General features: G+C 39.3%; 1 protein-coding gene across 2 annotated transcripts in view; it reads left to right on the forward strand.

Annotated features, from left to right (window-relative positions):
• Window positions 1-24027, forward strand: part of scarb2b (scavenger receptor class B, member 2b) — a 63194-nt gene that overhangs the window by 1916 nt on the left and 37251 nt on the right. For both annotated transcript variants that reach the window (XM_061927445.2, XM_061927446.2), the window contains exon 2: window positions 19747-19904. In XM_061927445.2, the coding sequence (XP_061783429.1) occupies window positions 19747-19904 (158 nt within the window). The remainder of the gene's footprint in view (window positions 1-19746; window positions 19905-24027) is intronic.

Raw genomic sequence — 24027 nt, forward strand, 5'->3', positions numbered from 1 at the left:
ACTGATGTCGCTTGTTGATGCAGTACAGCCCGAGGGATCGAAGGTCACGGGCTTATCTGCTTACATGCAGTGATTTCTCCAGATTCTCTGAACCCTTTGATGATATTACGGACCGTAGATGCTGAAATCCCTAAATTCCTTGCAACAGCTGGTTGAGAAAGGTTTTTCTTAAACTGTTCAACAATTTGCTCACGCATTTGTTGACAAAGTGGTGACCCTCGTCCCATCCTTTCTTGTGAATGACTGAGCATTTCATGGAATCTTACTTTTATACCCAATCATGGCACCCACCTGTTCCCAATTAGCTTGTTCACCTGTGGGATGTTCCAAATAAGTGTTTGGTGAGCATTCCTCAACTTTATCAGTATTTATTGCCACCATTCCCAACTTCTTTGTCACGTGTTGCTGGCATCAAATTCTAAAGTTAATGATTATTTGCACACAAAAAAATGTTTATCAGTTTGAACATCAAATATGTTGTCTTTGTAGCATATTCAACTGAATATGGGTTGAAAATGATTTGCAAATCATTGTATTCCGTTTATATTTACATCTAACACAATTTCCCAACTCATATTGAAACGGGGTTTGTATAAATATGTTAATTAGTCATTGCATGGTCAATAAGCCCCACCCATCAATACAGTTGTTTTCAGTGAACATTTTTAGATTAGTGCAGTTTTTTATTTTCCTATATTCAAATGTGTAATGTTCCAGTGGCCAAAACATGATATATACTTGTCTAAAAAAAACTTGCTGCCTTGTTTTTAATGACTACTTAGGCCTACTACACTGGGTATTTTAATGCTGGTCATTATGGTGATACTTGGAGAGCCAAGTGGTGAAAAACAACAATTAAATTAGGGGATGTTGGAGTTCCCCACAGTCCTGATATGTCATCAGCAACATGAATTAATCTATATATACTTGTTTAACAAAACTGTTGCCTTGTTTTTAATGACTACTTAGGTCTACTACACTGCTGTATTTTAATGCTGGTCATTATGTTAGTCCTTGGAGAGCCAAGTGGTGAAAAAAGTTTTGAGAACCATTAAATTAGGAGCTGTCCTGATATGTCATCAGCAACATGAACTAATCTGTCAGCACTGTCCTCACATTTTTTTAGGAAACAATAGAAGATTTATTTGATGTGCGAAAGTTTTAGTACCACTGGTTTCGGGGATTTTGGATTCCCCACACTCGTGATATGTCATCAACAACATGAACTAATCTGTCAGCGCTGTCCTTACAGACCTTTTTTTAGTAAACAATAGAAGATTTCCGTGTTGTGAGAAAACAAATGATCCAACAGATTATTCCCAGTGCTTTATCATCGTCCTAGAAGTGGTTCAAAGACATTCCATGTCCAAGAATAAGTGAGGGGCCGTGGCTGTGCCGTTCATTGCAGCTTGTTTGTGGTATTGGTTGGTATTTGTAACTACAAAAAAACACTTGAAAAGCTCAGACCTGCCAAAAGTAAATAATCCCTCCAAAAAAAATAATAATCCTGAAGCCAGTTACGAATTACTCAAAATTGTATTTCTGACATTTCCTAAAAGTAAAATAAAAATAAAAACGCCCATAACTTTTTAATGTTCTGTTGCTAATTAACTGAAATACATACAAACCCCAGCAGATATAGAACCTAAAGAATCAAAGTTGCATGTTCGTTTTGCTGTCTGTCGCTTACAGGCTGCAAGAGTTTACTTTGGTGCAAAGAGTGAACCCTCTTGTCAGTCATACACTCTCACCTGATCACCCATCCATTTTCTACTGCTTGGCCCTCTCGGGGTCGCGGTAGGGCTGGAGCCTATCCCAGCTGAACTCAAGTGGAAGGCAAGTTACACCCAAAATCTAATCACTTGTTCCTTATCCCATAGCTGGCTAGTCTTAAGTTTTTTGGCATTTGATGACAAAACCGTTACTGTGCGCTCTGAGGCGTGACCACCAATACAATGACAGGCTGGTTGGTATGATCAATAAAGTCCTTTGATAGCTGTGGGCTCACAAAGAGTGGCTTGACTAACTTAGATTCAAAGTGGCAAACTAAAAACAACATAAAAAGAATCAAAGAGATGCAGCTGAGGTACTTTGCATAACATAAAAAAAAACATACGAACTCCGCTTGAAAGTTGAAAGCAAAGAATGTGTGCAGGAAAGACAGAACAAGACAGGAGTAAAGACCCTGCAACAAGCTCAAAGCATGAAGGACACCTACAAAAACACAGAACAGGAAACTCCAACCGTCAAGCAGCGTGTGAACATTTTTTTTATTTAGTATGACGGAAAAAAAAGTTGTAATTTGATAAGAAAAAGTTTAAGGGACAAGAAACACATTTTAATATGAAGATAAGTTTGAAGCATGACGAGAGTAAAAGAAAAAAAAGTCACAACGTGTTAAAAATAAAGTTTGCAATGCGATGAGAATAAAATTGTAATGAAACAAGAAAAAAAGTCGTAATGTCAGAAATAAATCATATTATGACGAAATTAAGGTCGTAATGGATTTGTAGTGTGACAAGAATAAAGTTGTTAAAGCGGTCATATGATTTTTTTGTTCTATATTTAAACACATTCTTGTGGTTTACATAACAAGAAATGGTGGTTCTTTGGTACATTTTTTTTGCATGCATTATTTTACAGACCATCTTCAAGCTGCCTTCTGACAGACCGGGTCTCTCCAGCATGTGCCGTTTTGTGGATGGTCTTATTTACTCAACTTCAACAGCGTCCTCTCCCCGTCATCCATGTTGTAGTTTTATAACGTCCATAGCGAGATTACTACTGACTAGGGTTGTACGGTATACCGGTATTAATATAGTACCGCGATACTAATGAATCATATTCGGTACTATACCGCCTCTAAAAAGTACCGGTCAATAATGCAATTTTTGTGGTCCCTTTTATTTAGAAAAGTATCGAAATACATTTTGGCACCGGTACCAAAATATTGGTATCGGGACAACACTACTACTGACAGATATAAGTTGGAACTATACGCTAATTCAGTGATTCTCAAAACTGGTACGTGTACCACTAGTTACGCTCCATCTAGGAGTACGCCAAAGAATCCCTTGATTAAAGTACATGGTTTAATTTTACTATATTCAAACTGTGTGTAATGTTAGTAGCCAAAATATTAAATATACTGGTTAAATAAAACCTGCCTTATTTTTTATGAATACTTAGGTGTAGTACGCTACTGTATTTTAATGTGGGTCATTATGGTGGTACTTTGAAAGCTAGGTGTTTTCTGAGGTAGTACTTTGAGAAATAAGGTTGCCCAATTTGTATTGGAAATGGCAACAGCGGAGGATGCATGTGCCAGTCTGCCCCCAAAGGAGCTTATCGACCACTATGTATGTATACATGCAATGTGTACAGTGTATCTTCCTTTTACGTTTGACTTTTTTGGTGTCAGACGCTAAACAAATATGATAATTACAGCAATAACGACATTTTGGAAGGCTGCATTAACCTTCTGAAATTACATAAATGTTTTACCAATAAACCATTGGCTAAGTCGTTTGTTCTTGAATAACATTTTATTACATATTTCATGACAGACATTTTTTTATTACTCCTAGAAATCGGAAATGTAACATACATTTATAATTTTTTGTATGTTTCTGTCAAGTCAGACGAGAGAAGTTACAGAAGTCAGTTAATAATTATGATTTATTTCTGGCGGAAAGTGTGCATAAAAAAAGTGAATTGTCTGACATCACATGGACAAAGATAAGACCTTCTGGAGGAAAGTTCTGTGGTCAGATGAAACAAAAATTTTGCTGTTTGGCCACAATACCCAGCAATATGTTTGGAAGAGAAAAGGGGAGGCCTTTAATCCCAGGAACACCATTCCTACCGTCAAGCATGGTGGTGGTAGTATTATGCTCTGGGCCTGTTTTTCTGCCAATGGAACTGGTTGCTTTACAGAAAGTAAATGGGACAATGAAAAAGGAGGATTACTTCCAAATTCTTCAGGACAACCTAAAATCATCAGCCCGGAGATTGGGTCTTGGGCACAGTTGGGTGTTCCAACAGGACAATGACCCCAAACACACGTCAAAAGTGGTAAAGGAATGGCTAAATCAGGCTAGAATTAAGATTTTAGAATGGCCTTTCCAAAGTCCTGACTTAAACGTGTGGACAATGCTGAAGAAACAAGTCCATGTCAGAAAACCAACAAATTTAGCTGAACTGCACCAATTTTGTCAAGAGGAGTGGTCAAAAATTCAACCAGAAGCTTGTGGATTGCTACCAAAAGCGCCTTATTGCAGTGAAACTTGCCAAGGGGACATGTAACCAAATATTTTAACATTGCTATATGTATACTTTTGACCCAGCAGATATGGTCACATTTTCAGTAGACACATAATAAATTCATAAAAGAACCAAACTTCATGAATGTTTTTTGTGACCAACAAGTATGTGCTCCAATCACTCTATCACAAAAAATTAAGAGTTGTAGAAATTATTGGCAACTCAAGACAGCCATGACGTTATGTTCTTTACAAGTGTATGTAAGCTTTTGACCACGACTGTATAATGAAATCGGTGACACTCTAGATTGCCCTTTATCAGGGTGTGTTGCATATAACAGAGTGGCTTTTGAATAACACATTAAACCAAATAGTAATAAAACAGGCACGGATAGCGATCTCTGCAGCTACCGTATGACTCACAAACGTTAGTGAGGGTGGAAATAGGCCACTGGGTGAGCACGCAGAATGTGTACATGTGGTTAGTTTATAGGCGAACCATTAGGTTTACCCAAATAGTATGAAGTTATGATTGTCAAAACTTGTCAAGAATGTGGACACTCCTCTTTATATTACTGCTGGTGCAATGATCCCACTTTAAATACCAGGAAGGTTCTGACTTCAGTGCGGTTGGATTCTTCTAAATTTCATGCATGCGTGCAGAGACAGTGAAATAGGACACTGCCCACAATGCTCTTGTGACGGACTGCTTGCGGAGGAATCTCAAAAGCACGCACAAGATGGCTGTATGGAAAAGATGCATGTGTTGCCAAAATTCAAATGGCTTTTAAACAACTAGTAAAACAGTTACATTTGTTGTGTTCTTTGCATGGAAGCAAAGCTGGTTGTAAGATTTATTTTTGGTGCATGCCTTTCATTCTAACAGCAAACTCTTGAGTGCTAAGCCTCTTTCACACTTCTAGCACTATTGGGTAACCCATTTGATCTATGGTAAATATTAGAGATGTCCGATAATATCGGACTGCCGATATTATCGGACGACAAATGCTTTAAAATGTAATATCGGAAATTATCGGTATCGGTTTCAAAAAGTAACATTTATGACTTTTTAAAACGCCGCTGTGTACATGGACGTAGGGAGAAGTACAGAGCGCCAATAAACCTTAAAGGCACTGCCTTTACGTTCAGGCCCAGTCACATAATATCTACGGCTTTTCACACACACAAGTGAATGCACTTCATACTTGATCAACAGCCATACAGTTCACACTAAGGGTGGCCGTATAAACAACTTTAAAACTGTTACAAATATGCGCCACACTGTGACCCCACACCAAACAAGAATGACAAACACATTTCGGGAGAACATCCGCACCGTAACACAACATAAACAAAACACAACAGAACAAATACCCAGAACCCCTTGCAGCACTAACTCTTCTTGGACACTACAATATATATACACCCCCGCTACCCCATAACCCCCGCCCCCACCTCAACCCCCCCACCCCTCCAACTCTGCCCACCTTAACCTCCACATGGTCGAGAGCATGCCCCAAATTCCAAGTTGCTGTTTTGAGGCATGTTAAAAAAAATAATGCACTTTGTGACTTCAATAATAAATATGGCAGTGCCATGTTGGCACTTTTTTCCATAACTTGAGTTGAGTTGTTTTGGAAAACTTTTGTTACATTGTTTAATGCATCCAGCGGGGCATCACAAAAAAATTAGGCATAATAATGTATTAATTCCACGACTGTATATATCGGTATCGGTTGATATCGGTATCGGTAATTAAGAGTTGGACAATATTGGAATATCGGATATCGGCAAAAAAGCCATTATCTCTAGTAAATATTAAAATATAATTGTACCTCACTTTATTAATATTTTTTACATAATATTGCATGTGGTAAAAGCATGTCGCTAAACAACCAGTGAGCAAATGTTTGTAATATCTCTAGTCACCGTGCTTCAAAACACACGTTTTTCCGAAAAGTTTAAAAAAAATAAACGAGGAACAAATGTCAACTGCAGGTTAACATACAGGTTTTTTTTCTTCTTTCGTACGATCTATTTAATCTAGTTTGTTGCTCTCTCTCACAATACCGCTGGTTGAGTACAGCCATGTAAACAAAAACTTTGTCCAGAGGTGTGTGAGCATGACCTGAGGAAGCCTCAACAGTCCAGTTGAGATCAATTCAAAACAGAGTTCTGTGTGACGTTCCTCTGAACTTGTGAAGTGTTGTACGACTTCAGCTGGCATACAGCTTAACTGCATTTACAGATTCCTGGGTTTTACTTAAAGCCAAAGTAAGGCATGTATTTGCTAAGGCCATTCCAGGTGAAAACATTTAGAAGGGTTTTATAAAAAAAACAAAACCAGTGAAGTTGGCACATTGTGTAAATCATAAATAAAAACAGAATACAATGATTTGCAAATCCTTTTCAACTTATATTCAATTGAATAGACTGCAAAGACAAGATATTTAATGTTCAAACTGAGAAACTAATTTTAATTTTTTGCAAATAATCATTAACTTAGAATTTAATGACAGCATCACATTGCAAAAAAGTTGGCTAAGGGGTATTTTTACCACTGTGTTACATGGCCTTTCCTTTTAACAACACTCTGTAAACCTTTGGGAACTGAGTAGACCCAATTTTTTAAGCTTTTCAGGTGGAAATCTTTCCCATTCTTGCTTGATGTACAGCTTAAGTTGTTAAACAGTCCGGGGTCTCCGTTGCGTATTTTACGCTTCATAATGTGCCACACATTTTCAATGGGAGACAGGTCTGGACTACAGGCAGGCCAGTCTAGTACCCGCACTCTTTCACTACGAAGCCAGGCAGAATGTGGCTTTGCATTGCCCTGAAATAAGCAGGGGCGTCCATGACAAAGACGTTGCTTGGATGGCAACATATGTTGCTCCAAAACCTGTATGTACCTTTCAGCATTAATGATGCGTTCACAGATGTGTAATTTACCCATGCTTTGGGCACTAATACACCCCCACACCATCACAGATGCTGGCTTTTGAACTTTGCGCCTATAACAGTGTGGATGGTTCTTTTCCTCTTTAGTCCGGAGGACACAACGTCCTTAGTTTCCAAAAACTATTTGAAATGTGGACTCGTCAGACCACAGAACACTTTTCCACTTTGCATCAGTCCATCCATGCAGTACCGCCTGAGGGATCGAAGGTCACAGGCTCAGCCGCTTACGTGCAGTGATTTCTCCAGATTCTCTGAACCTTTTGATGATATTACGGACCGTAGATGGTGAAATCCCTAAATTCCTTGCAATAGCTCGTTGAGAAATGTTGTTCTTAAACTGTTCGATAATTTGCTCACGCATTTGTTCACAAAGTGGTGACCCTCGCCCCATCCTTGTTTGTGAATGACTGAGCATTTCATGGAAGCTGCTTTTTCATGGCACCCACCTGTTCCCAATTACTGTATTTTTCGGACTATAAGTCGCAGTTTTTTTCATAGTTTGGCCGGGGGTGCGACTTATACTCAGGAGCGACTTATGTGTGAAATTATTAACACATTACCGTAAAATATCAAATAATATTATTTAGCTCATTCACGTAAGAGACTAGACGTATAAGATTTCATGGGATTTAGCGATTAGGAGTGACAGATTGTTTGGTAAACATATAGCATGTTCTATATGTTATAGTTATTTGAATGAGTCTTACCATAATGTTACGTTAACATACCAGGCACGTTCTCAGTTGGTTATTTATGCCTCATATAACGTACACTTATTCAGCCTGTTGTTCAATATTCTTTATTTATTTTAAATTGCCTTTCAAATGTCTATTCTTGGTGTTGGGTTTTATCAAATGAATTTCCCCAAAAATTGCAACTTATACTCCAGTCCGACTTATATATGTTTTTTCCTTCTTTATTGTGCATTTTCGGCCGATGCGACTTATACTCTGGAGCGACTTATACTCCGAAAAATACGGTAGCCTGTTCACCTGTGGGATGTTCTAGAACAGTGTTTTTCAACCTTTTTCGAGCCAAGGCACATTTTTTGCTGTGAAAAAATCCGGAGGCACACCACGAGCAGAAATCATTAAAAACCGAAACTCAGTGGACAGTAGAAAGTCGTTGTCGCAATTGTTGGATATGAATTTAAACCATAACCAAACCATGCATCAATTTAGCTCTTGTCTCAAAGTAGGTATACTGTCACGACCTATCACATCACGCCATGATTTATTTTGAGTTTTTTGCTGTTTTCCTGTGTGTAGTGTTTTAGTTCTTGTCTTGCGCTCCTATTTTGGTGGCTTTTTCTTTTTTTTTGGTATTTTCCTGTAGCAGTTTCATGTCTTCCTTTGAGCGATATTTCCCACATCTACTTAGTTTTAGCAATCGAGAATATTTCAGTTGTTTTTATCCTTCTTTGTGGGGACATTGTTGATTGTCATGTCATGTTCGGATGTACATTGTGGACGCCGGTTTTGCTCCACAGTAGTCTTTGCTGTCATCCAGCATTCTGTTTTTGTTTACTTTGTATTCCAGTTCGGTTTTGGTTTTGTTCTGCATAGCCTTCCCTAAGCTTCAATGCCTTTTCTTAGGGACACTCCCCTTTTGTTTATTTTTGGTTTAAGCATTAGACACATTTTTTACCTGCATGCTGCCTCCCGCTGTTTCCGACATCTACAAAGCAATTAGCTACCGGCTGCCACCTACTGATATGGAAGAGTATTACACGGTGACTCTGCCGAGCTTTAGACAGCACCGACACTCAACAACAACACATCATTGGCAGACTATAATTACTGGTTTGCAAAAAATATTTTAACCCAAATAGGTGAAATTAGATAATCTCCCACGGCACGCCAGACTGTATCTCAAGGCACAGTGGTTGAAAAACACTGATCTAGATAAGTGTTTGATGAGCATTCCTCAACTTCTTGAGTCTTTTATGCCACTTGTGCCAGCTTTTTTGAAACATGTTGCAGACATCAAATTCAAAATGAGCTAATATTTGCAAAAAATAACAAAGTTTACCAGTTCGAACGTTAAAAGTATCTTGTCTTTGCAGTCTATTCGATTGAATGTAAGTTGAAAAGGATTTGCAAATCATTGTATTCTGTTTTTATTTACGTGCCAACTTCACTGGTTTTGTGTTTTGTACTGTGGAACCATTTGTTTGAGGCTTGGAAACATCCAAAACAATTGACTGATAAACATCAAACAAATATACATTATGTCCTGTTGTTTTTCAGAGGATTTAAAGAAATATCCTCTGTCTGCGTTGTTCAGGCCTGTGTTTTTGTCCGGCTCTAACATCAAAGTAGTTGAAGCAACAGCGCGCCTATTTGTGTATTCACCTGCTACATGTGTTTTCAATAGGGGAGTGGCGTAGAGGAGAGGCTCGCTCTGTTCCTGTTTTCCATGCGGTATTCCATGTAGCATGCTGAGAGGGCAGCCATATTGAATTGTGCGCCAAGCATGAAAGGACAACAGAAGAAAAGAGCACCCGCCCCCCCCTCCTCAATTGAAGGTGACAGCTTTATTGTCCTTGACCACTTTGTAAACGTCTTGTCTGCGGACAAGTAGAATAGAAACTAGAAGAGGCGGGTGCTCAGGACTACCGGGACACTTTGGCGCATTTTGCTTTTTGGGGTTCATTTATGTCGAGGGGATACTTTGAACTAAACTGACACAATTAGGCCAACATGCGATTTCCTCCTCCATGTGTTATTAGAAGACAAACTAATCCCTTCACCCCCTCTTCCCTTCTCAGTCCCAAGGTTTTCAAATTCCCCAAAAGATAGTAGTGAATCGAGGCATCCACAAGCACGTTGCAATCTACGGCGGGACTGCTATGAAAACTGCGGGAGAGTTTAGCTCGGCGGCCGCTTTGCGTTGCCAGGGCCTCATGTCGCTCAGTCCTGTGGAATGTGGCCCAGATCATTAAGGTTGCGGTCCTGCGCAACCATTGGGCGTCCAGCTTTATGGATCACATGATCAGTCAGTGGTTCTCACTGAGTACCCGTTGTCAATGGCAACCGCTGACAATGGCACTATGGAAGGGTCTCCCCAAATACCATTCATGTACAAGACCAGTGCTCTTGTCAGACAGCGGCAGCCCTCCGCGGCCCCCGTAAGATGTTTTTGTTCTCTGCATTGTTTTTGTTAGGAACAGACACCCAACATGCCACTTCTCCTCAAAGTGAAATGGGTCAATCACTTGTATATCATTTCTAGAAGTAGTCTACTTTAGGTTCCCATGTTTATTGAATGTATGATTTTTTTCCTCTACATTTAAAACTCTTCCTTGTGGTCCACATCAGTGCTTCTTAGGCCCCTTCTACACTAAGCCGGTTAAGGTTATCCAGGGTAAATCCCACCTAATCTTATCCTTGTCCACACACACAATAGTCGTTTAAGCCCCCCCCCCCCTTTGTTAGGAACAGACACCCAACATGCCACTTCTCCTCAAAGTGAAATGGGTCAATCACTTGTATATCATTTCTAGAAGTAGTCTACTTTAGGTTCCCATGTTTATTGAATTTATGATTTTTTTCCTCTACATTTAAAACACTTCCTTGTGGTCCAAATCAGTGCTTCTTAGGTCCCTTCTACACTAAGCCGGTTAAGGTTATCCAGGGTAAATCCCACCTAATTTTATCCTTGTCCACACACACAATGGTTGTTTAAGACCCCCCCCCCCCTCTTTGTTAGGAACAGACACCCAACAAGCCACTTCTCCTCAAAGTGAAATGGGTCAATCACTTGTATATCATTTCTAGAAGTAGTCTACTTTGGGTTCCCATGTTTATTGAATGTATGATTTTTTTTCCTCTACATTTAAAACTCTTCCTTGTGGTCCACATCAGTGCTTCTTAGGCCCCCTTCTACACTAAACCGGTTAAGGTTATCCAGGGTAAATCCCACCTAATCTTATCCTTGTCCACACACACACACAATAGTCGTTTAAGACCCCCCCTCTTTGTTAGGAACAGACACCCAACATGCCACTTCTCCTCAAAGAGAAATGGGTCAATCACTTGTATATCATTTCTAGAAGTAGTCTTACTTTAAGTTCCCATGTTTATTGAATGTATGATTTCTTTCCCTCTACATTTAAAACTCTTCCTTGTGGTCCACATCAGTGCTTCTTAGGCCCCCTTCTACACTAAGCCGGTTAAGGTTATCCAGGGTAAATCCCACCTAATCTTATCGTTGTCCACACACACAATGGTCGTTTAAGACCCCCCTCCCTCTTTGTTAGGAACAGACACCCAACATGCCACTTCTCCTCAAAGTGAAATGGTTCAATCACTTGTATATCATTTCTAGAAGTAGTCTACTTTGGGTTCCCATGTTTATTGAATTTATGATTTTTTTTCCTCTACATTTAAAACACTTCCTTGTGGTCCACATCAGTGCTTCTAAGGCCCCTTCTACACTAAGCCGGTTAAGGTTATCCAGGGTAAATCCCACCTAGTCTTATCCTTGTCCACACACACAATGGTCGTTTAAGACCGCCCCCTCCGTCCGCCGGCGCAAGGCAACTTAGTACAGATGCGCAGTAAATGCGCACATCATAGTCACCTCCAGTGTTATTTTGTGTACAAGTTCTTAAATTACATTGAACTTATCTGAAAAATATCCAGTGTTGTGGTATTTCAATTAACTGGAATCCAGTGTGCTGTGGGGCCCTATTGTAGTGAATCACACCTGAGCCATCATACATTAATCAAATCTTTAATGGACATGTAAAAGTAAACAATGTGACAAAGACCATTTGACAACAATCAATCTAGGGATTTAGATATCTGGTCAGGACACTCCTCTCACTTTTGCCTTCACCTTCATTGACCATTCGTTTTTGGTGACTTTATATACTCTGGACCTAGACGTTGATTCTGCGACATACGTGGCAGACAATAACTGATAAAGCCTGCTTTGCCAGTCCAAATGCATTCGATGTTTTCCGTAGTTTTCACTCGACAAAGCACACGCTACCTTTTTTATCACATCCACGGGAGCCCGCATTCTCCTAGTCTCCCCTTCGACAAATGGACAAAGTTTTTCGGTAAGTAGAAACACAGCTGACCCAGACATTCGAAAGTTCTCTTGCCGTCTGAGATGTGTAGTATCCCAAATAGCTGCAATCGCGCGTTTTCTTCACTTAAGGTGTTCATGTGTGATTTCCACAAGCGTCTGTACATGTAGAAAAATGAGAAACACAGGCATGTCTGGATGACTCGCCTGCATATTTCCAGTGGTTAGTTCCGGTTATTATGAAGCTGGCTGTAGCGCGTTCTTTCTGACATCACTTCCTGTGTGGAGCGCGGCCTTTCTGACTTCACTTCCTCTCCGAACTCAGTTTGTAAACGCTCAATGAGTCCATACAAAGCTAAGAGCCGGAGATTGAAGAAATACACGGTGCACTTACCCGTGTAAAAAATTATCCAAGGAGGGTTACCTTAAACGCTGGTTTAGTGTGGCTGAAACAGTGCTTTGGCTAAATAATTATTCGTTTAAGGGGTTGTCCGGCTTAGTGTAGACATAGCCTTAACCATAGGTCGGGGGTCCATTGTTTTTCTCAGCTGTGGTCCGTATGGGCTGCAGTGGTACTCAGTTGTAATAATCTTTTGTCATCTTACCTTAAAAAAAGTAACTATTTAGTTACAAATTACTACTGTTACCTAGTAATTAGTTACTCACCAAAGTAACTGGCGTTGTTTTTAATTTTGTTAATTTATACGCTATTTCAACATTTTTTTTTTTTTTTTTTTTTTTCCAACATCTTTAACGTCAAATAAGTTTAAATTAACCAATTGAAGAATAAAAACAGTATAAACAGTATTTTTTTGGAACATTTGGCATTTATCTGAACTCAATAAATTTCAGTGTGCCATATGATATGCAAAAAAATAAAAATGTATAAAAAAGAATTGTTCCGTAAAGTAACAACATTAAATATTGAAAGTACTATTGAAAGTACAAAACCCAATAGGTTGGTTGCAATCACGTGACCTAGAGGCACATTCGGGCACTTCTGGATTTCAGCCGATGGTCTGAGCCCCATTAGGCTACTGTTCATCAGTGAAATGAAGTGAATTATATTTATATAGGGCTTCTATCTCGTGACTCAAAGTGCTTCAGATAGTGCAGACACAAGTGGTCCAATTATATTCCACAAGATGATGAAAGTGATATTTTTAAGAGCCATTTTCTTCGACGCACTTCTGACTTAATTACCTTTATGAACCACTTCTTCCAGGACTATATGAAAGCTATTTCCTATCTTTCTATCTGAACGACTGGAACACTCAAGAACAGAACAGCAATACAAAATGTTCTGCTCAAACTCTACACTCACTTGTTTTAATGCTACGCTTAAGCTGCTTGACCATCGTGTAAATTAAGCCGCAAAGAAGAAAAACGGATGTGACGTCATACGCAACCCACTTACAGTACAGGCCAAAAGTTTGGACACTCCTCCTCCTCATTCAATGTGTTTTCTTTATTTTCATGACTATTTACATTGTAGATTGTCACTGAAGGCATCAAAACTATGAATGAACACATGTGGAGTTATGTACTTAACAAAAAAAGGTGAAATAATTGAAAACATGTTTTATATTCTAGTTTCTTCAAAATAGCCGCCCTTTGCTCTGATTACTGCTTTGCACACTCTTGGCATTTTCTTGATGAGCTTCAAGCACACCTGTGAAGTGAAAATCATTTCAGGTGACTACCTCTTGAAGCTCATTGAGAGAATGCCAAGAGTGTGCGAAAAAGTAATTGGAGCAAAGGGTGGCTATTTTGAAGAAACTAGAATATAAAACATGTTTTCAATATTTCACCTTTTTTTGTTAAGCACATAACTCCACATGTGTTCAATTATAGTTTGGAGGCCTTCAGTGACAATCTGTAAATAGTCAAGAAAATAAGGAAAACACATTGAATGAGAAGGTGCGTCCAAACTTTTGGCCTGTACTGTATATGGTATTCAAAAATGTAAACTTAGGCAAAAAGACACAAAGGAACATTTGGTCTTTAAGTAGTGCAATTATCTGCACCTGTATTTTACACTTGCACTAGAACTTTAAACTGTTACCAAGTTTTGAGCAAATAAATGACACACATTCAATTAAAACATTTAAAAATGTTCCTGAATGACATTCTGACACTAAAATAGCATTTGTGTACAAATATAGGGGTCTTTTATTTAGATTATTTTAATAATGCATGGGGTAATCACCTGTGATCAATCATGATTAACCCAAATTCCAAATTATGATGAATCTGATTTATTTTTAAAGTGGCTGCATTTGGGCTTTGTGTTAGCAGCAGCAGCAATTGTCATGTTGGCATGTGAGGAGTGATTGGAGTTGCTTGAGGCAGACATGAATAAACGCTGTTTCCTGGACATAACGTGCATGTACATAAACATTATTGCCGTCAATTTCAATGAGCGAAAAGTAGTGCCGGTACTTGCAGTATGAGAACGCTACTGTGGAAGACTTGCTCTTCCAGGTTCTTCAGACCACCAATCACAGACATGACAGCTTCATTCATAGTTCTGAACAATGATTTATTTTTCAATAAATGTTCTTTGTGTTCCTTTTCAGTCATTGCATTACGTGTCAGTCCTCGCTCTCTCTCATGCTCGTGCTCGTACTCGTTCTCTATCATCAACAACCCCTCTCCTTCCCAGCTGCTGCTCTTTAAAGGGAAACATTATCACAATTTCAGAAGGGTTAAAACCATTAAAAATCAGTTCCCAGTGGCTTATTTTATTTTTCGAAGTTTTTTTCAAAATTTTACCCATCACGCAATATCCCTAAAAAAAGCTTCAAAGTGCCTGATTTTAACCATCGTTATATACACCCGTCCATTTTCCTGTGACATCACATAGTGAAGCCAACACAAACAAACATGGCGCATAGAACAGCAAGCTATAGCGACATTAGCTCGGATTCAGACTCGGATTTCAGCGGCTTAAGCGATTCAACAGATTACGCATGTATTGAAACGGATGGTTGTAGTGTGGAGGCAGGTAACGAAAACAAAATTGAAGAAGAAACTGAAGCTATTGAGCCATATCGGTTCGAACCGTATGCAAGCGAAACCGACGAAAACGACACGACAGCCAGCGACACGGGAGAAAGCGAGGACGAATTCGGCGATCGCCTTCTAACCAACGATTGGTATGTGTTTGTTTGGCATTAAAGGAAACTAACAACTATGAACTAGGTTTACAGCATATGAAATACATTTGGCAACAACATGCACTTTGAGAGTGCAGACAGCCCAATTTTCATCAATTAATATATTCTGTAGACATACCCTCATGTCAGCAGGCCAGGGAAGCTAGGGTCGATATTCTTCTCTTGATCATCTTCGGTGGCATAAGGGACGGTGTGAGCCAAGACATCCAGGGGGTTTAGCTCGCTCGTCTGCGGGAACAAACTGCCGCCATTGCTTGCCGTGCTACCGAGGTCCTTTGTCCCTGAATTACTCACACACTCCGGCAGATTCAATGGGGGTCTGGCGACAGATTTCTTTGACTTTATCGTTGGAAATGCATCTGCTTTGAGTGTCGCAGGATATCCACACATTCTTGCCATCTCTGTCGTAGCATAGCTTTCGTCGGTAAAGTGTGCGGAACAAACGTCCAATTTCTTGCCACTTTCGCATCTTTGGGCCACTGGTGCAACTAGAATCAGTCTCTGTTCGTGTTGTTACACCCTCCGACAACACACCGACGAGGCATGATGTCTCCAAGGTACGGAAAACAGTCGAAAAAACGGAAAATAACAGAGCTGATTTGACTCGGTGTTTGTAATGTGTTTGAGAAAATGGCGGATTGCTTCCTGATGTGACGTCACAACGTGACGTCATCGCTCCGAGAGCGAATAATAGAAAGGCGTTTAATTCGCCAAAATTCACCCATTTAGAGTTCGGAAATTGGTTAAAAAAATATATGGTCTTTTTTCTGCAACATCAAGGTATATATTGACGCTTACATAGGTCTGGTGATAATGTTCCCCTTTAACAGAGCGACCGGTGATTAGATAAACCGGCCAAGGTGTGCCATCTACGCACCTGTCGCTAATCTTGAAGCCGGCCCTGACACACCCCGCTTCACTGCAGGTCCGCAGGCCACGCCCCCCCACAGCTACCTTTTAAATTTTCCTGGCTGCGGCTCGTCGCAACTATCGTGAGTCTTGTTGTGTGTCAGTCAGAGTGTGCAGTGAGACAGTGTGAACAGGGCATGAGATGCCCACCGAGCCAGTCATCATCAGCGCATTTACAACGGTCTCATCATCACCTCTTCTGTCTGCATGCAGCTGACACCATGCTCTTCATTCAACCAAACTAGAGTAACAAGCCAATTTACATTCTCAGTAATGCCAACTGCATTGCAATAATGGGAACAGTATTTCATTAGATTACTCATAACTGAAAAAATAACGCTTTTGGTAATGCCGTTATACCGGTACTCTTACGTTGTTATACTTTTACACGGTTATTATCAACACTGGTTGTAACACAATTTTCTACAACTTGTTAGTATTGACAATATGAAACAAACAGAATAAGTCTGGAGCTAAGGTCATAGAGCAGGGGTGTCGAACTCATTTTAGATCGGGGGCCACATGGAGAAAAATCTACTCCCAAGTGGGCCAGACTGGTAAAATCACTGCACGATAACTTAAAAATAAAGACAACTTCAGATTGTGTTCTTTGTTTAAAAATAAAACAAGCACATTTTGAAATTGTACAAATCATAATGTTGTTGGGGTTTTTTTACACTTACATGTTGCAGTTATTAGTATTCTATCTTTATTTGTAGTTATTTATATTTTTTGAATACATTATGTGATAAATGTTCATCGGCTGTGATGAGGTGGCGACTTGTCCAGGGTGTACCCTGCCTACCGCCCGAATGCAGCTGAGATAGGCTCCAGCATCCCCCGCTACCCCGAACTGGACAAGCGGTAGAAAATGGATGGATGGATGTTCATCAGTCAACTCATTATTGTTCATTTTCAATCCATCAAGATAAAAAAATGATATCAAAATCAAATCACAGGATGTTATTTATGTAGTTTGATCATTTTCCTCGACTGGTATTGTACTAACATCATGTGGTTTATTTTGTACATATGTAGCATAATCTACAAAGATATAAAGAATTGCTCTTGCGACATCCAGTGGACACATTTAGAACAGCAGTTTCTTTCATTCAAAAATTACAGGTATTTATGCTAAGCAAACTCATCCCGCGGGCCGGATATAACCTGTCCGCGGGCCTGATCCGTACGTTTGACACTCCTGTCATAGAGTTTCTTAAGCACAAAAATTATGACTATAGTGGTGAAGCTGTATTTTAATTTGCATTTATTTTTATTGACAGTTTAGTTAAACATATGTATTATTAATTTAGTTTATTTATTTTAGCACTGCGTAATTGAATGTGAGTTTATTTTTCAACAGTTATGTATCAGAGTCCCTTCTTTTGGTTTCATGGTTCATGGCTTCATAACATTTAACAAGGTTACTCATGTTAAACTGTAGGTAAGTTGAATATAACGATAAAATATGATTAAGATCAGAGTAAGATTACTAATTCAGTGTTAATATTTGAGTGGGCCCCGGGCCCTCCTGTCATGGAAAAGTTCCAAAAGTACAAAAAGGTTAAGAACCCCTGGTCTACATAACATGTAATGGTGGTACTGTGGTCAAAATTTTGCATAGATTTTGTTTTACAGACCATCTTCAAGCCACTTCACCAATGGGAAAACATCACTAATTGGGCAAAATCCAAACAAATCGTTTAGTGTAGTGATTCTCAAACTGTGGTACGCAGGCTCCATCTAGTGGTATGCCAAATGTCACCTAATTAAATATTCAAACAGTATTACTGTTCAAACTATGTGCAATGTTACGTTGGCCAAAAATATTAAATATGCTTGTTAAAAAAAACTCTGCCTTGTTTTAAATGAATATTTAGGCCTACTACGCTACTGTATTTTAATGTTGGTCATTATGGTGGTACTTGAAAAGCCAAGTTTTTCTGAGGTGGTAGTTGGTGAAGAAAGTTTGAGAACCACTGGTTTAGCGAAAGCATGATGAAAGCCAAGATTGTTTTTATAAATATTTCCGTAATGTCGCCATGGTTTCATTTCAAATTTTCGGGACTCACGCAGATCCCAAATACACAACAGCATGTACCAACAGGTAAGAAAAGTTGGTTTTGCATAATTGGGGCCCCTTTAAAAAGTAGGCCTAGGTCAAAAACACATTTTGCTTGACGATATAACGATATTGTCAACATTGAGACAAAATTAACTACTGATGTGATGATAATTCATAATAACATTGCATGTATACCCTTTCAAATGCAATAAAACACATTTTGCTTGACGATATAACAATATTATTGTCAACATTGAGACCAAATTAACTACTGATGTGATGATAATTCATTATAACATTGTATGTATATCCTTTCAAATGCAATAAACTTGATTGTGTACTTTATTTAACATTGTAATTTGATTGAACTTTGAAATCTCCAAGGAACAAATAATTACAAGAAAATCTATTGGCAAAATGTTGCATTTGAATAGAAATCACAACCAAAAGCAATTAAATAGGTTCTGTCTTGGTTAAGGAAGGGGTGGGGGACCCTCAAATACACAACCAGAAGAACAAATAAAATGGCTAAATAAAATTACCAAAGTTTCACTTGAATATTAACATGTAGGCTAACAAAGTTGCACTGAATATTTTACATGTAGGCGGAGGTAAAGTTGTACATGACTTAACTGACAAGTTAGGACCTTTGTAAACAAAAAGTGCAGAGTAACAATGTAAACACTATACTAGAAACAGATCTATTAACAGGTCATATTTAAAAAAAAAAAAACAATAAAAAAACTTTAGTTTGGCAGATTTCAAGCAAGGAACACCATCATAACATGACAAAAGTGTTTGCAGCATTTTTTGAAATGCTGGTTTTTCAACATATTAAAGGGCAGCATAGCACGTTTTTGGCGTTGTGTATAACCACACTTTCTGTGAGCACACACACCATTGTGCGCTTATACACCAAACACCCCGTTTGAGTGTGGACTGTCGGGACAAAGGCTCTGCGTCTTCATGTGCACATATTTTACTAGTTGGAAATTCTGAGTCGGATGGTTGTTTTAGGTGAGCATGCAAGTTTGTCGTATTGGATGTTTTTGCACCACTCTCGAGTACATTTGGCAAACTGTCTCCTCAGTGTTGATAGGCTCACCTGGTTCCAAAGGTTTAAAACTTAAATATTCCCACATTAATGTGAATGCTCTTGCAGCTCGTAGACATGCACATGCCGTTTTATCGAGGCTGGCAAAGCTATCGAGTTCATTTTCATTTATCGGTTCATTTTCATTTATCGTCCGATTAATTGACTTATCAAATATCGGCCCAGGTGTATTAAAAAGTTTGTATGATCTACTACATCCAACTTGTCTATTTGTCTCAACAGGAGATTGTTTTGGTGGAGGGCAGCCGTGTGTTTGAGTCATGGAAGAAGCCACCTCCTCCTGTCTACATGGAGTACTTCTTCTTCAACATGACCAATGTGGATGCATTTCTTGCCGGGGCCAAGCCTGTGGTCAAACAAGTTGGACCTTACACTTACAGGTGGGTGCCAAGACTCAAATACATATTCCTTTTTAGAGATGTCCGATAATATCGGCGGGCCGATATTATCGGCCGATAAATGCGTTAAAATGTGATATCGGAAATTATCGGTATCGTTTTTTTTATTATCGGTATCTGTTTTATTTATTTATTTATTTATTTTTGTTTTATTAAATCAACATAAAAAACACAAGATACACTTACAATTAGTGCACCAACCCAAAAAACCTTCCTCCCCCATTTACACTCATTCACACTCATTCACACAAAAGGGTTGTTTCTTTCTGTTATTAATATTCTGGTTCCTACATTATATATCAATATATATCAATACAGTCTGCAAGGGATACAGTCCGTGAGCACACATGATTGTGTGTGCTGCTGGTCCACTAATAGTACTAACCTTTAACAGTTAATTTTACTAATTTTCATTAATTACTAGTTTCAATGTAACTGTTTTTATATTGTTTTACTTTCTTTTTTATTCAAGAAAATGTTTTTAATTTATTTTATCTTATTTTTTTTTTTATTTTATTTTTTTTTAAAGTACCTTATCTTCACCATACCTGGTTGTCCAAATTAGGCATAATAATGTGTTAATTCCACGACTGTATATATCGGTTGATATCGGTATCGGTAATTAAAGAGTTGGACAATATCGGAATATCTGATATCGGCAAAAAGCCAATACCGGACATCCCTACTCATTTTCCATAACGCTTATCCTGTTCAGGGTCATGGATGAGCTGGCCCTGGTAGGGCTGCAACGATTAATCGATTAAATCAATTAATTCGATTGATATTCTGTTGCTTCTAAGGATGTATACCGAGTTCTGGTATTTTTTGGTACCAGAGCCTAATTGGGTCGGTCCAGGAGGACCGTTAAGAATCTGGACATGATACGGCTATCTGTATTTTTTTTATCCAGCTGACCATCGTAATTATGACATGCTGTCACATTCACTTATACAGTATAGCTCGGTTGGTAGAGTGGCCGTGCCAGCAACTTGATGGTTCCAGGTTCGATCCCCGCTTCCGCCATCCTAGTCACTGCCGCTGTGTCCTTGGGCAAGACACTTTACCCACCTGCTCCCAGTGCCACCCACACTGGTTTAAATGTAACTTAGATATTGGGTTTCACAATGTAAAAGCGCTTTGAGTCACTACAGAAAAGCGCTATATAAATATAATTCACTTCACTTCACTTCAGCTGCCGCTGCTGCGCATAGAGAATCAGCTTTGAATAATCACAAATAAGTAAGCAACACCATGCAAGTTTGTAACGCAACACTATTTTCTCGTCCAAAGTCCCTCAGTCTGCAGTTTGAAGTGAACGCGCTTCACTAACGACCACCGCTACCGTGCTACATAAACAGTGCTCTTAGCAATCCAAAAATCCACAGGCCAATATTAATCCACTTAAAAAATTTAAAATTTGAAGAAATAGCATCTGCCGACAGGTCTCTTTCTAGTCGTAGTCTGATGTCACTCCATCGCACTGCGTTTGCATGGCTTTAAAACATCCATCCATCCATCCATCCATTTTCTACCGCTTATTCCCTTTGGGGTCGCGGGGGGCGCTGGAGCCTATCTCAGCTACAATCAGGCGGAAGGCGGTGTACACCCTGGACAAGTCGCCACCTCATCGCAGGGCCAACACAGATAGACAGACAACATTCACACTCACATTCACACACTAGGGCCAATTTAGTGTTGCCAATCAACCTATCCCCAGGTGCATGTCTTTGGAGGTGGGAGGAAGCCGGAGTACCCGGAGGGAACCCACGCAGTCACAGGGAGAACATGCAAACTCCACACAGAAAGATCCCGAGCCCGGGATTGAACTCAGGACTACTCGGGACCTTCGTATTGTGAGGCAGATGCACTAACCCCTCTTCCACCGTGCTGCCCACCTTGCTTAAATGCGTTTCACTTCATTCTGTCTCTTGACTCAACAAATTGGACAATCGAGGATTACCCTTTCTCACTGAGTCTCACTGAGCAGCCCTGCTAGCAACTTAAGGGTTCCAGGTTCGATTCCCGCGTCCGTCATCCTAGTCACTGTTGTTGTGTCCTGCTCCCAGTGCCACCCACACTGATTTAATTGTAGCTTAACGATGTTAATAATGGGTTTCACTATGAAGCGCTTTGAGAGGAAACAAAGCTCTATCCATCCATCCATCCATTTTCTACCGCTTATTCCCTTTGGGGTCGCGGGGGGCGCTGGAGCCTATCTCAGCTACAATCGGGCGGAAGGCGGGGTACACCCTGGACAAGTCGCCACCTCATCACAGGGCCAACACAGATAGACAGAATATAAATATAATTCACTTGTAAAGTACACGCTACACAAACACATACCGTATTTTTCAGACTATAAGTCGCAGTTTTTTTCATAGTTTGGCCAGGGGTGCGACTTATACTCAGGAGCGACTTATGTGTGAAATTATTAACACATTACCGTAAAATATCAAATAATATTATTTTGCTCATTCACGTAAGAGACTAGACGTATAAGATTTCATGGGATTTAGTGATTAGGAGTGACAGATTGTTTGGTAAACGTATAGCATGTTCTATATGTTATAGTTATTTGAATGACTCTTACCATAATATGTTAGGTTAACATACCTGGCACGTTCTCAGTTGGTTATTTATGCGTCATATAACATACACTTATTCAGCCTGTTGTTCACTATTCTTTATTTATTTTAAATTGCCTTTCAAATATCTATTCTTGGTGTTGGGTTTTATCAAATAAATTTCCCCAAAAAATGTGACTTATACTCCAGTGCGACTTATTTTTGTTTTTTTCCTTCTTTATTATGCATTTTCGGCCGGAGCGACTTATAGTCCGAAAAATACGGTATTTTTTTTTTTTTTTTAATGAAATACAGACTGTTGTTGAGGCATGAACCAATTATTCATGTTTACATTGTTTTTATGGGGAACTTTGCTTAACTGTACAAACTGTTCCACTGTACACACAAAGACCTCATTTAAATAGGGTGGTCTGAATCACTTTGCACTTGCTATCAATTGTCTTTGTAGATCTCTCGCAACACGCTTACTAATCCATCCATCCATTTACTACCGCTTGTCCCTTTTGGGGTCGCGGGGGGTGCTGGAGCCTATCTCAGCTGCATTCGGGCGGAAGGCGAGGTACACCCTGGACAATAGTATATGCAATTTTACAGTTTGCACACGCTGTTTAACGTGTGGTATTTGGATCTAAGTATCAATCAATGTTTATTCATATAGCCCTAAATCACAAGTGTCTCAAAGGGCTGCACAAGCCACAACGACAAGTAGATGAGGCCAAAGTGTCCATGTCTGTCTACCTTGTGTAATGTGACCATAGCTGTTGTAATGTGGCTGTTATTGCTCAACGCTCAGACTGAGGCTGGTCAACTTCTGCTTCTTTATTTTAATGTAGAAATTTGACCACATTTTTTAATGATTTTGGAAGTTGGAAGACTTCCATGTAGAGCTGATGTCTAGTGCAACATGTCTTATTGAGACAACCATTTTGAAAGCCTTAAATAGATATCAGGGGTCATGGACTACTTCCGCAGCACATGCTATCATTTATGACCAAAAAGCTAAGTTACAGTATTGACCAGAATATATAATGCCCGTGATTACAACACCCCTCTCCTTCAGGAAATGTTTTTTTGAGGAAAAAATTTTTCTTTATGTTTGTATTATCATCAGTGACAATTTTAATATCAATGACAATTACAAAGTACATCACATTTCTTAATGTTTTAGGACTCTCATCTAGTAAGGTGATTCAAAAAGAATATGCCAAAATTATCACTCGATATTTCAAAAATGAAAAACAATAGAAAACCTAGCTTCAACACATGTGTTGTACATAACTTTGAATAAACCTTAAAAGCACTGCCTTTGCGTGCCGGCCCAATCACATAATACCTACGGCTTTTCACACACACAAGTGAATGCAACACATACTTGGTCAACAGCCATACAGGTCACACTGAGGGTGGCCGTATAAACAACTTTAACACTGTTACAAATATGCGCCACACTGTGAACTCACACCAAACAAGAATGACAAACACATTTCGGGAGAACATTCGCACCGTAACACAACAGAAAC

The sequence above is a fragment of the Nerophis lumbriciformis genome, linkage group LG32 (genome assembly GCF_033978685.3).
Source record: "Nerophis lumbriciformis linkage group LG32, RoL_Nlum_v2.1, whole genome shotgun sequence".
Lineage (NCBI taxonomy): Eukaryota > Metazoa > Chordata > Actinopteri > Syngnathiformes > Syngnathidae > Nerophis > Nerophis lumbriciformis.